This window comes from Tupaia chinensis, unplaced genomic scaffold (genome assembly GCF_000334495.1).
Source record: "Tupaia chinensis unplaced genomic scaffold, TupChi_1.0 Scaffold000187_1, whole genome shotgun sequence".
Lineage (NCBI taxonomy): Eukaryota > Metazoa > Chordata > Mammalia > Scandentia > Tupaiidae > Tupaia > Tupaia belangeri.
This window is the reverse complement of record NW_006159662.1, coordinates 722,022-736,526: the sequence shown is the minus strand read 5'-3', so window position 1 is coordinate 736,526 and position 14,505 is coordinate 722,022. Positions and strand designations below refer to the sequence as shown.

Genomic DNA, 14,505 nt, shown 5'->3' with positions numbered 1-14,505 from the left:
CCCTTTGTGTTCATCATTTTGGTTCATTACTGGAAAATGGTGGTTCTGGCCAAAGGGGGAATCTACATTTTAATTCATATGCAACTTCAAATTTTAGAGCCACAACAATGTGTACCTTTAAAATACCACAAAAACACAGCATTAATAGTTTCAAGGATATGAACTGTGAGAACCTGAATTGACTTGGGTCCAAAAAGAAGCAGGTGAACTAGAGAAATAGAGACAGAGCCAACCTTCTTTGTGTCAGAACACCTTTATATCATGGAAACCTCCCCTTTCCAAGGCCACTTTCTCCCTTTGAAATGACCCTGTCTCTGAATGCCACAGCCACCACCATCTACCTTCAGATCTTCCCTAAACCTCAGGACACTGAACTTGAGGTAGGCTAGATTTAGTCTCTAGTGGTAGATGGGATTATTTTTTAAAATGTTTTTACTCCTTTCTGCCCTGTGAACTTACAGTGAACAAAAATAAGATATGATTTCTCTGCAAACAATGAGTGAGAGGCATAGTTGCTTATGATTGTAAGCCACTGAATTTTTAGGGTCACTTGTTATACAGTATTATTGTGGTCAGAACTGACTAACACACTCCTCAAAGGGAGAAAGAAGTGGGATTTGTCACTGGTCCCACAGAAAGACTTTAATTCTCATTACAAGAAAAGAGCTCACTGTGGTGGCGAGTGCCTGGAAAGGAGAGAAGACCTGCCCAAACTGGTAGCACTTGTGCATGTTGATGTCTCCAAAGCGACTTCGCCGCTCCTTCCAGTCGGCCAGTCTCTTCTCCACTTTCATGTCCATGAACTGTTGGAAAGGGCCCTGCTTGGGCAGACGAGTCATATGTACCTGCAGAGGAGCCAGACAGCAGATGGTTACCAAATACACAACTCACTCCAAGACAAGTGTGCTTTCTAAAGCAGGCAGTTCTTGTACATAACTCTTATTAGTTGGCCTTCCATTTCCCTTTCTCTGCCTTCTGTTGCCTTGGGAGGTAGACTTTGCAGCCAACACTCAAACATAGTCGATTGAAAGTCAGGCACTGAGTTCTAGTGGTGACTGTGCTACTGACTAGAACCCTGGACTCATCACTCACCTCTCTAGTAGATGATTATTATTATTATTTAACTTACTAGAGGGAGTTTGCACAAATTAGAGGGAGAGAGAGAAAGAGAGAGGGAGAAAGAGAAGGAAAGTGAGAAAGCAATGGGGATGGTCATGCCATAATCCCTTCTCCTCCATTCCTCCTTTTGGGATTTTGGGCACCTATGCATATGTGCCTAGCTTGTTTTTCCAAGCTGCTGTACCCAGGCCTTGAACTGCACAGTTGGCCATTTGGAATCCAGCCCCCTTAACCACCATGCCACTGGCTGGCACCACAGTGGATTATTGAGGATGAGCTTTCTACATCTGTGATTTATATAAAAATGGAATGTCCGGATTGCCATGGGTTGGAAGTTATCCTTCCTGGAGGCAGAATATGATGGGCGATGGAGGGTCCTAGCTTGAAATTCTCGTCTTGCCTCTATTAGAAATGGAAGAGCAAAGAAATCTCACTTGCAACCCACTAGTAGGGACACAATGGAGGGTACCCTGTAAATTCTCCAAACCAGGGACTCTCCCTTAATAAAGCCCTTCCTGCCCAGGCCAAGGCCTATGCGTCCTTTGCTGATGGGCAGATCCTGCTGGGTACCTGCAACTCCGGCAGCTGCAGGCCTTGTCTTGCAACTGTTTTGACACTTAGTTTCCACTAGTGTTCCTGGGTCTTAACCACCTCACCCTCACCTAGCTTCTCCCTTCTTACCTAGCCCCTCTGGACTGACAACAGAGTTCCATATCTGCATATCAGTCATCAGTGATGCCCAACCTAGTGACCAGGGACTCTTCCCAGGCACCCTGGCCCCTCTTGTTTGCAAAGGAGGCTCAACAAATGCTGTTTCCATCCACATCTGTTTTCTTTTACTCCCCACAGGGATATGGCTGGCAACCGCAGTGGGGGCAGATGGATTTTGGCTGCTGGTAGCTGAGCGTACCTTCCTTTGTGGCTGGGACACCTGGGAGGGTGGGAGTGTGTTGAGGTGTGGGCAGTTGGACACGCCGCAGGGACCTCATTGCAATTAGGGAGGCCGGCCATTTCCTGCCTCCCACACAGCAGGAAACAAAGATCTGTGTGCTGCTTTATTCCAGCACTGACTGACAAGATGCTGGATGAACACTGAGATGGCAGCTCTGGAAGCAGGTGGGAGACAGAAGAGCTGATGGAAACCAGAGGCCACCAGGGGTTTGAGAAACAAATATCTCACTGAGATCCGGCCACGCAAAAGCAAAGACTTTCCCAGGGTCTTTTTGCCACCTTCTTTAACAGCAGGGTTAAGCTCACCTAAGTAGCATCAGGGTGGCAACTCTGTTTCCAGAAAGTAGTTTCCAGAGTCCACCCTGCAGCTCGATGCCAGTGGGCCTCAGAAGTGGGGAGACCATCTAACCACTCTGGTTTGGGCCAGAGCTGACCTACTTGCAGAGAAAAACAAAACAGACCTCCATCCTGGTCTCCTCTAACTCTGTTCTCCCCTTGATTTTTCATGATGCCTTTCTTTTTTCTTGTTTTTGGAGAGGTTTTTGCTATAGGGCGCATGCGCTCACCAGAAAGACAGAGAGAGACAGAGAGACAGAAAGCAAGAAATCACCCCCCAGGGGGGATGGCCATGCTGTAATCCCTTCTCCTCTATTCTCCTCTTAGAATTTGGGCACGCACACACACGTGCCCAGTGTGAGTTTAAGCCACCGGGTTCAGGACTCGAACCACGGTCGACTACATGGGAGTCCAGCGACATAGCCATTACGCCAACTGCTGGTCCCCATGATGCCTTTCTTTAGGACAGTTGAAACGAACATCACAGTCATCATCACCATTGCCATAGTTTAATACATACATGCATCTCTTTCTCTGCCTGGATCACCTTCCCTCTCCATTGCCCTCCTGCTGTGCCTTGCCTCACTCCTAGTCATCTTTCAGGACACTGGTTCTGACTCCCGATAAACTGTCACCCCCACTGCAGGCTTTTATGGCCCCCCAGTCAGAGTGAGCTCCTCCTCCCCTGGACTTCCACACCACGTACCCCCAGGGTCTGTGTCCTCAACCTCTTGACTTATTGTCTCTCTGTCTGACTGTGTCCCAGATTAGACTCTCAGGCCTTTGAGAGCAGGCCAGCTCTATTCATCTACATGGGTTATCCTTCTACATAGATTACATGTCATGTGGAAAGTACTTGATAGAAGCTCGTCCCCTGAGGGAATGATTAGGTTTTAAAGGAGGACATTTCTGGATTTGAAAACAATAGGGGGAAAGCATTAGATGAACACCGAGCTTTAATAAAACATCACTTTCACACAAAGGAAAATGAGCTGATTAACTACAAGGCAAAGGATCAGCAGTTGGAGACTCCTAACATCTTACAGAGTGGACACGTGGCAGAAGCTCAGAGGATGAGGTGGGAAGGATCATTGGGAACATCAGAAAACCATCCAGTTTTGAGGATTTCTTCTTTTTTTTTTTTTCCCTTTAAGGTGAGGTGCACAATGCATGATGATGTGGTTCCAACGTTTCCTCACTCTCCCTGCACTGGTCCTACATGGTGACAGGGAGGTGGAGGGGTAGGAATGGGGACAGTGGTGAAGAGAAACCACTTACTCCTGCTCTATGGGTCTTTGACACTCACAATGCCCTACTAGCACAGGTTACCCATGCACGGGGCACATTCTCACTTCTCAGTCTGCAAAGAACAGGGAGGAGAAAGGGAGCCTTGAAAGACTTACGTCGTGTATTTGGATGCTCTTTGTTATTGGAGGAGGCAATTCCCAGCTTCGTCCCAAAGTTTTGGTGCTGCTCAGATTCGAGGAGATTAATGGTGGATACACAGGGCCCAGGGAGATCGGCAGCTTCCAGTCTGTTCCAAGGAAGCAGGGAGAGAAATGCCACTATACTCTGGGATCATGTTATGACACTCACTCCTTCCCCAGCCGTACCGGGGTGGATTTCTCTCCGCCTGACCTCACAGTAAAACAAGGAATCATTGCATGAACGAGAAGGAAGCAGACACTCTGCCCAGAGCCAAGAATGAAAGCTCTGAGATAATCTGCATCTATGTGATTCATAGTAAGTTTTTCTGTAATCTCCGAGAATGCAATAAGGCCTGGTGGGAGATTCTCTTTGCAGATGCATTATTGCTAAGTCATTCTGCCAATGCCACATGCGTTGTATTGATTCTTATGGTGGAAGTTTAGGTGAAGAGAAAACCAGGAACTCCTACGTGGTTGTTTACATAGGTTAATTAAAGAGTCCATTATGTGACTCTCTCATTTTTCTGCATGTGTGCAGGGTTATTCTTTACCCGTAGTGTAAAAGTCGACAAACTTACTCCCAAAAGGGCTGGGCGATAAATATTCCAGTCTTTTAGGACATGCGTTTCTGTTGCAATTGTCCGATAGAACTGTCACACCGCAAAAGTAGCCACAGGCAATGTGCAAGTGAGTAGGCATGGCCGCGTTTCGATAGACTTTACATATGAATGACTAAAAATTGGCTTTCTTATGATTTCCATGTGCCACAAAATCTTTGGATTTACGTTTTAGCCATTTCAAAATGGAAAACTCGGATTGGCTCCATAGCCTATTGATGAAGGGAGCTGGTTCCGACATGAATGACTGCAATTTGAATTCAGGTCAAGTGTCATGAAAACCATGGCAGTCAGGTGTGTACGTGTGCCCCAAGTCCCAACAGGTTGGAGAAATAAAGAAGAAGAGGCGTGACCATCTTACTGCAGGGGTGGGGTGGGGTGGTGGTGGTGATTTCTCACCTCTCTCTCTCTGCCTTTCTCTCTCTCTCTCATGCCCTCTGATAATAATAATAAAAAAAGCCAGTTTTAGTTCAAAATCCATTAAAAATAAGTGGCCATACTCTGTTGACCCCTGAGTGCCTCCCTCAATCCACACCCTATTGCAAGGAGACAAGTTCTGGTTTCCAGAATAGAAGGGAGCAGTCTACAGTTTTCTCAGTGATCTGGAAAACCTTTGTTCAGACTTGATACCAGGCATGAGATCCATTCTTCAAACAACTAATCCCAGGTTTGCTTCCCTAATTCAGTGTCAACTCTGGGCCTCCAAGGGACCTTGGCGTCTTCCAGCTCATGTGCTAGACTTTACATGGGATCACATTTACAACAACGCAGGGATACAGGGAATACTTTTCTACTAAAAAGAAAAAGAAGTAAAGAAAGAAAGAAAGAAAGAAAGAAAGAAAGAAAGAAAGAAAGAAAGAAAGAAAAAGATCGTAACTTCTAGAGTAAATGATTCATCATCATTTTCCCTAATCACTGTGATTCCCCCCTCAATGTCCTCTAACTCCCTGCATATTTTCCCACGTGTGCACCAAGGGGCAAATGATGGCTAGTTCTCACCTCTGGGTGCACTTCCATGTTTTCCTCTACTGGGGCAGCCAAGAACATAGGTGATGCTCATGCGCCTCTCTCTGGGTGGAAGGAGCTGATGTTATGGAGACCCATGAGCCATTTGCTCATGTAGTTCCTGAAGGCCTCCAGCAGTCTGAGATAAAACTCTGTTCTAAACAGTACTTAGAGAATAAAATAAGTTCAACATAACGATTTCCCCAGGATGCCAGAGTAGGCATATAAGAAGGAGCTTAAAATGATTCTTGCCGGGGTCTGCCAAAATGCTTAATTTTGAGGTGATGGTAGGATTCTGGTATTTCAATTTTTTTTAATGGTAGAGTTTACACATAATAGACACTCAATAAATGTTTACTAAATAAGTGAAGGGAGAGGTTTTGGAGAATAATTTGTCTAGGTAGGAATTCTGATTTCTTTTCAGCTAAACTACCTCTTGGGTTGCAGTTCAGGTCTCTGTAGAAACATGGGGTATTCTAGGGGGGAAGTTCCCCTTTGGATACCAGGCAAACAAAATCGAGATTTAATTTTACAACATAAGAGTACACATTGCTCTCTGTTGCGAATGGCTGCCAGTGGCTCAGCGTTATCTTAAAAGAGGGATCCAGTGTCCCTGGGCTTTGCCAAAGCCTCCTCAGTGTCTGCTCTCTGCTGCATTTGCAATCAGTGCTGCTGGCAGTGGGGACAGGGGACATTCTTTCAGCATCTAGTAGAGGTCAGCCTCAACAGCACAGAGTGTGTTCCTGGATTGTGGAGATCACTCCTTTGTATGGGAGAAGGAACTGGGAGATTAGAAGGAGTCAGGGAAGAGGAGGCAGGGGCTCTGTCACCCTTTTCCCTTGTGAGAGAACCAGAGCACTTTGGCAATCTTTAAGTTCCGGTCCTTAGTGGCAATCTGGTGGGGTGGGGGTTGGGTAGCAGGGGAAGAAGGAGGGAAGGTTGCAAAGAAGCTGCTCTCTGGAAGTTATTAAACCCTGGAGGGAGATACACGTACTCATAAAAAACTGAGAAAAATTTAAAAAAGATTGTTTATAACCTCAAAATTAGTTCTATTCCCTTAATGCTGAAAACACTTCTCCTTTTGTACAGAAGGAGCATTTTTGCATTAGATTCCAAGCTCTTTAAGGTAAAGTTCAGGTTGTAGTGATCTTTGAATCTCCCACAGCAAGCTGGAAGCATGGCATATAGTAAACGCTTAATGCATGTAGGTGACAGAGGGACCATTGAATGAATGAGCAGGAAACACATGGAGCACCAGCAGCTTTCTTGGCTGCGTGAGAAATGGAATCTTTTCTCAGTTCCCTCCCAGCTGTCTCTACCCAAAGAGGGGCCGTATCTGTAAAAAAATAGACAGCAGCAGTCTGGACCTGGGAGAGTGACTTGCAAAAGTATAAAATGTGTTGAATTTCAATGTCATTGCTGAAAGTAAATAGAAAAAGCATTATCACTGTTCACGTCTCTTTGGCTTATCATGTCTCCAGCAGTTTCTTGTAAAAGAGAATTTCATTTTCAGACCACTGGGAAACTATCATGCTTTGGTTAGAGCAGCAATGCTTAACCTTGGCAGTAGCTTGGAGCCTCCTGAGAGGTTTTTAAAAGTCCCAGTGCATGGTGTGCCCTATGCCAATTGCATCTGCATTTTGGTGGGTGGTTTTACCTGGTAAATAAGCCCTCCAGGCAATGCAAACGTGGGCAGCAGAGGCTAAGACACCCTTGGGTTAGAATTTGAGTTTACTGGTGTTAGAGCCTTATCACCAAATAGCTGCTCCTTTGACTGCAATTTAGCAGCCAAACCAGGGGGTTTTTGAGGGTGGGAATAATAATTCTGTGGATGCCAGTATTTGATTGGAGTAACAAGCATTTTTTATTTTTGACAATGCCTCTAAACAATCAAGAAAACCCTAAGTCTTTATATCAAAGCGTTGTTTAGTTGCATTAAAGCTTTATTGCTCTTTGCCAACATTTGCAATGGGGAAAACTATGAGGGTTTGAGAAACATAATTTCTTTAGGAACAAGGTTTGCATTATGATTTTTTGAATTCCAGGCTCCTAGCATGGAGCCTTCCATGTAGAAGATGTTCCAAAATGCTAAAGTAATTATAGCAGCTGCTGTTTGCTGGGTACTTTATTGCTATATTCAGCTTTTCATTTAATCTTCAAAACAGCCAAACAAGACAGCTCTTAGCAGTATCTTAATTTTATAGGGTGTGGTAGGTGGAATTCTAAGATGGCCCCCAAATTCTGCCCCCTACTGCGTATGTCCTGTATAATCCTTTCTCTTGGATACGGGTTAGACCTATGACTATGATAAGCTGTCACTCCTATGATAATGTCACATCAAAGATGGAGGAATTTTGCAGAAGTAACTAAGGTCAGTTGACTTACGGTCATCAAGAAGGAGCTTATCTTGATGGGTCTGACCTAATCAAGTGAGTCCTTTAAAGGAGAATCTAGGGGTTAGAAATTCAAAGCCTGCTGGCCTTGAAGAAGCAAGACACCAGGAATTCTAAAGATGCAAGGAAATGGAGTTTGTCAATACACAGAGCCTAAGATAGGCTTTGAGCAGAGGACTCAGCTGAGTCATGCTCAGATTTCTGACCCACAGAAACTGTGACATAATAAACAGTGTTGTTTAAGCCACTAAATTTGTGGTGACTGGTTATGCAGCATTAGAGCACTAATACGTGGGTGAATAAATCATGATCCAAACAGGGTAAAGGAGCTGGTGGAGCTGTGGGGTCAAGTCCTGACATGGCTAACCCAGTGCTGTTTAACCATGACACCACTATCAGTTTAAAAATATGGCTTGTTTGCACTAGCTCACTGGTTTTTCTTTGCGCTATAAACTGGGACAAAACTAAGGCTGACTCCAGATCTTGCTTCTTGGTGAAATGAAATGGATTAGAAGCAGGAGGTGTCAGCATCTCATATGTGGTTTCTACGCTGACATGGTGGGGGACCAAGGACAGAGGTGTAGCAAGGGTGTCTTTTTCAGACCCATACTCCAAGCTGTTGATACACATGTAAGTCATATGCAAGGGAAAGATTTGGGAAGACGTTTTACTCAGGATGGGGAGTGCAAAGTCTTGTTTACTGAACAACAAAGAAGCCTGGGGAAAGGAAGAGACACAGCAGTGCACATGATAACACCTATTTGCTTTGCTCCATTTGAGAGGGCACTGGCCTACTTGTCTGATCAGAGCCGGAATTTAGACCATCGTAATGATTGTAGTTGCCCTTCTTTAAAGAAAAGCTATCCTTGGGCCAAATGGTGTCTCAGCAGTAACACTACTAGACCCGCCTAGGAAAGACTCTGGGTTCATATCCCAGGATCTCCCTGAGCACCCTGGGAATGCATGAGCATGCCCGTAATCTGGATTGGCTGGGACTGGGTTGTGAATCTTCATGTGAGGACTCTGTTGGGGATGCCCGTCTATCACTCTCTTTTTTGTGGAAGAAATAAATAAATACACTTCAGAGATAAAAATGAAAATAAAAGTAGATCTAACTTTTACCTGCTAGTAACATACATTTTAACCCAGTTTCTCTACTTTGTTAAGAAGAGAAAGAGACAGCGAGTGAGAGCGCGAGTTCTTGGAGGACTCGGTTACTCCAGCACCAGGGCCACGTGGGCTCTCTCTGCAGGACACTGGCTGTGTGGGTGGCCAAGGGCAGCCTTCATGGGTAGAGATGTGTGTTCTGGAGTGGATTCTGAATGGGTTCTCAGAGAGCTGATCACCGCCCCCTACCATAGTATGCAGAGACCCAGGGTGTCCCATGACAAAGTGTATCAAGGGGATTCATAAGCTGAGTTGAGAGGTATGAATTTTGCAGCTGCCCATGATGTGGATTGGGCTGTGAAGCACTTCTGCCATTTAGCAGCTGTGTGACTTTGGGCAAGTCACTTAACTTATCTCAGACTTAGTTTTCGCTTCCATAAAACTGGGGTAACAATGCTTTGGCAGACTGGCTACTCAATGTGTATTCTCCTCTCTTCCCCAGTAGGAAGCTCCTGACTGTGTGAGGATGTTAGCATGAATGAGCTAAAACCAACCCATTGTTTTCCAGCTGGCATGGCTATGTGGAATGATTTTGGCTAGTGAGAATGGCAAGTCCATTGGTGGAGAAAGGGTGTCTTGCAAAATTATCATTTTCTCATACTCAATTCGAATGTGTCTCTTTCTTTCCCCTTTACTCTTCCTGCCTGGAATGTGGATGTGATATACAGAGATGAGCATCCATTTTGTGAGCATAAGGACAAAGAGAAGCAGAAAGCTATGAATGGTCTGGGTCTCTGATGGCATCATGGAACCACCAACCAATCCTGTATAGCTTTCTTCTGAATATCTTGTTACATGGGGAAATACACTTCTCTTTCCTTTTTAAAAATATATTTATTTTATTTTAATTTCTTTTATACATTCAATCATGTACATCACTTAGCTTATAAAGTGATTGTTCCAACATGAATACATTTCTCACCAGTCCATTTGGGGATACTGTACATGTTATCATCGACAGATTTTTTTCCTTTTATTTCTTTAGGTCAAAAGCAATTCCATCTGATATAAAAATTTATCTCATAGGATATACATCTCAAGTTTCTGAAAATACTTGGTACAGTGTCAAGTTAACATGAGAAAGGGATAATTCAAATCTTTATTATAATTTAGGGATCCTTTGTGGAGCTGTAATCAGTGTGAGAGAGGAAGGGACAGAAATGTCTCTTGTCTTCAGTACTGATTCATGTGAAACACGAATACTGGTGGGAGATGGAGAATTAAGTATGGCCTAAATTTAACCAGAATAGTAAATCCACCATCAGAACCAATGTGTCTAATTTTGTCTGGGGCAGAAAAGACCCAAGAAGGAATTGCTCTCTGTCTTTGAAAAGTCCTTCTCTGAGAGTCTATTTGTGATCTAAAGGATATGTAAGAGATTTGCGTTAAGATGAATGGGAGGTAGCAGACATATTTGCCAGTATGGCCCTGGCTGCATCAATATACACAGGAGCTGGAACAAGAAGAAAGGGAAAGGACCCACATTTCTTTTCCTAGTCACGGCAGAATCCCTGAATTCAGCTCAAGGGCTAGACTCAGGAGACACCTGGACAGACTGGGGTCCATTCAGAAGAGAGAGACAAGGATGGTGCAGAAAACCAAATCCCTGTTTGTTTTTCAGGGCCCCTACTATAGAAGTGGGAGTAATTATCCTGAAGAATAATGACCTCAGTGGAAGACATGACAGTTATTTCCAAATACATGGAGGACTGCCACCCTGAATGGAGACCAAACTCTCTCGCTCAGTCCCAATGGCTGGAATTGAAACCACTGATGGAAGCTTCTGGGAGGCAGATTTGGATTTGGGTTTGGATTTGGATTTGCATACAGCCATAGCTGCCAAAGACAGAGCAGCCCACTTAGTGGATGGTCCCATTGTTGGTGGTATTTAAGCACATACGGAACTACTACTCGTTGGGACGTTGTAAAGGGATCCCTCTTCAGCATGCGTTCTCTTGTTGCATTCTTCACTCAATGAATTAATCAGTGACTCATACAGTTATTTAGCTATGGAAACATATGTCAGGCTCTTAGTACTCAGACTACAATGTGTATGATCTCTCCCAACTTTGTAATTCTTGGATGCTCTGAGTACGATGAACTCTATTTTGCATGGGGAAAAATTGAGGCACCATGATCTGGGATGACTTGCACAAAGCCAGGCAGTACGTAGGTGGTGGATCCTTCATGCTCCATCTACTCTTTGCTCTATCTATTCTTTTCCAATCATCTGTTGCTTTTAGAAGAAAACCAAGTCATGCTCTACTAAACCTTCTAGCCTTGATGAGTACTTTTCGACAGAATGTGCAATTACCCAATATCAGTCTGAAAGATGTGTTTTCCCAACCCTGGACAAATTGGAGCAAGCTCTCCCTTTGATCTGCAATCTTTCAAATTTCCTCAGATACCCCCAAGCAGAGGCGGATTATATGTAAGAACTGCGGTTCAGATTTCATACAACACATGGCTTCTGACTGCAGAGTGGCTATATAGTCTTCAGATTCAGTCACCCCCACTATCCTCTGTACTCAGATTCCAAAAATTGCTGTGGAAACCACATATCTCCAAGCAAATCCCTGTCTTTTGAAACATTTCTGAATCCATCACTCTCTTTCTTTCTCCCTCTCTCTCTCTCACACACACACACATACACACTCCACCACTCCATTGCCAGTCTTTACGTTCTATACATCTGGAAACATCCTGCCAGACTTTCTTGCCTGGCAGAAACTCCTTGGGTTAGAAGTGCCTCGTCAGGCCTTTAAAGCCAGTGTTGTTTTTGCATCTGGGCACCCACAAGCAAGCAGGGCCATCCAGTTCAAGCTTCTTTTCCTTCGTCATGAGTCAGGCTTGCAAGATGCAGTGAGAGCAAATTGGCAGCTGTGTAAGACCGCCTGACGCTAGTAAAAGCATCTGTTGGAAAACTTGCTTTATAATTTCCTGAGCTTTCAGGGTCAGAAGTGGGTAGAAACCCCCAAATGGAAGAAAACCCTAATCACTTTCAAGTGGGAGGAAAATAAAAAACAGACAGGCTTGCACTGGTGCAGTCTGTGGATTCTGAACTGCAAGGTCTGGGATTAGTGTTTCTAAAGCACTACTTTCTTATGGATCAAGCACTGGCCTTCTCCTGAGAGGATTTATTTGGCCCAGACTGGACCATACGTGGGTGGGAGTAGTGTTCAAATTCACCCTCCCCCAGCTTTGCTCTGTAAGTCTGGAGATGAGCTGGAAGATGGCATGGGGCCCCTTAACACATCCTCTTTGTTAGTGTCTTTGATTTTTTTTATTGGTTTTATCCACCGATGCATTTTAAGCACCTGGAATAATGCTGGACACATAGTGGGTGCTCAGTAAAATATTTGTTGAATGAAAGACTAAATGTATTTTTGTGTTCTCAGCCTCTCTAAAGTTCCTGTCACTTAGTTGGCCCTGTATAAATGGGTTAATGCTTGAAATTCAGGTGACAAAGCAAAGAAGGATATCATCTCTAAACAGAATGGGAGAAGTATATGAACTGGGGGGGCTGGAAGAATGGGAGAGAATCAACATGGCCCTATAGGGGTATCCAGGAAGGCTATGGGATCATGGACAGACTCTTGGAAAATGCCTGAGCTGAGGGACAAGTGGAGGCCAGGAGTTTCTCCTACACAACTTTGAAGTTTATATCTCGTTCCGAGCCATCTGCAGTGGAGATCTTGCAATTGCTTTGCTTCAAGGCTGAGACCTTTATCCTAAGACAGAGGGTCTCCTCTTGCCTTCCTTCCATTTTACCTCAGCTCTTCTCTCTCCTTTACCTTATGATTCACCTCAATTACTAGTTTAGTCAAGGGGAGCAAGACCTGGCTTTACAAAAGACCCATTTTCTAAGATCTCTCTTATCAGATTCACATCTTTGCACTTTCAATGGGCTCGACAGTGACTAAAGTCAAGACTTTCAGTGAATCAAAATTGATTTTCAAAAAGTACACAGTATCTCTACATAACTAAAAACCTATCTGTCTTTGTATGGCTAGGCCTCTGGAGGTAATTTGGAGAATTTATGTATCCTCTCAGGCAGCTACAATTTGTCACTCTTTAGAGTAAGGACTCGTTCCAGGTAAGTCATTTTATGTTAAAGATCATGAAGGATTGCATCTTCCAGTCAGTAAGTGAGATCTAAAAATAACTTTCTACCTTAAAAATACCTCCTTGTTACTTTCCAACTCTTCTGTCAATGAGACAGACTTAGTAGAAACAACTGTAGACTTCTTTGTATAAGGTTTGGTTTCTTTAGCTAGAGAAAGAAATGGAAATGCAAAGATGACTTGCCTCCATATCTTCCCATCTTTCTTATCAAAGACAGTACATACACCCCTGGGTATTTAACCCAGGATTGGTAAATCAGAGCTTTGAGAGCAATAGGCAAGGATCTGTATTTCCTTGGATAAAAGATAGGTTAGGCATGAGAGGAAGGGCAAAGAGAGGGGCAAGGAGAAATAATTTACAAACAGAGAAAGGAAAGATTGTGACATGCCTCCAGCCAGCTTGGATGTCATCCTATGTATTTTTGTGTGTCAGCACCATGGCTGATTCCTTGGGCGCTGACACCACCTACCCTTACACTAGATGATTTATTTCTCATGCTTGTGAAGAGATACCTTATTGGCTAGCAACTGTTCCCTACCTTAATGGGATGTGCCTGAGACTCAGCTATGAACTTTGCTGGGCTCAGAGACTTGGCATGGAAGAGTTTAACTCTGCAGAAGCAAAAGCAATACTTAGGGCAAAGACCCATGGGCCCTTGGGTGGAACTAAAGTCCCCTCTGGAGATGATACTGTCTACATTTCCTTTGAATAATCAGATCCTCTCACTGAGAAATTGAGGCTGACTCTTTGGGACTCTGTATGCAACTGCTGAGCCATGATGGCCTTTGGTTTGTTTAGAGGCAGTCCTGTCTGGCCCGAATTTGTATAACATGAAGATTAGAATTTTTGAGCCAAAAGTTTAGTCACAGGCAGTAGTAGTTCTTCACACTTTCTGTTCACAACATTATTATTGCTGTTCTTGTTATTTTATATCAGCCTTGTCCTGGGAGGATTTTAGCCCAGGGTCACACTTCATATACCCAAAGGATGCCTGCAAATGCACCGGGGTTGGGCCTAACCTTGGGTTTCCCTTACCCTTTGCATCTTTTCGCAGCTCTGCTTTGCCAAGGGAAGTGTCTTCTTCGGCAGCCTTGTCTTCTCCTTTCTCCCGTGTTTTGTACTCAGTGTTCTGAGCACTCTCCTCCTTTAGCAGCATCAGATCATGAGGTGAGTACTGGTCATGCTTGTCTCCAAGCAGGTCCTCTGGCTTCTTGTTCTCTTTCTTCCTCTCATGGGGAACTCTAAATTCAAAAAAATTTACCATTAGATGTGCTATTCTGTATGGCTCAACAACAAAAGAATAGCCCAGTATGTGGTCATGGCAAGAAGTTGAATTGGAACTCCCAAATTCAAGAAAAAAAATTT

General features: G+C 44.1%; 1 protein-coding gene across 3 annotated transcripts in view; it reads right to left on the bottom strand.

Moving 5' to 3' along the window:
• LOC102486132 (uncharacterized) overlaps nt 1-14,505 on the bottom strand; it is a 29,136-nt gene that overhangs the window by 2,781 nt on the left and 11,850 nt on the right. For all 3 annotated transcript variants that reach the window (XM_006146741.2, XM_014587152.1, XM_006146740.1), the window contains exons 2-4: nt 14,176-14,381; nt 3,810-3,940; nt 672-845 (exon numbers count right to left, since the gene is read on the bottom strand). In XM_006146741.2, the coding sequence (XP_006146803.1) occupies nt 672-845; nt 3,810-3,940; nt 14,176-14,381 (511 nt within the window). The remainder of the gene's footprint in view (nt 1-671; nt 846-3,809; nt 3,941-14,175; nt 14,382-14,505) is intronic.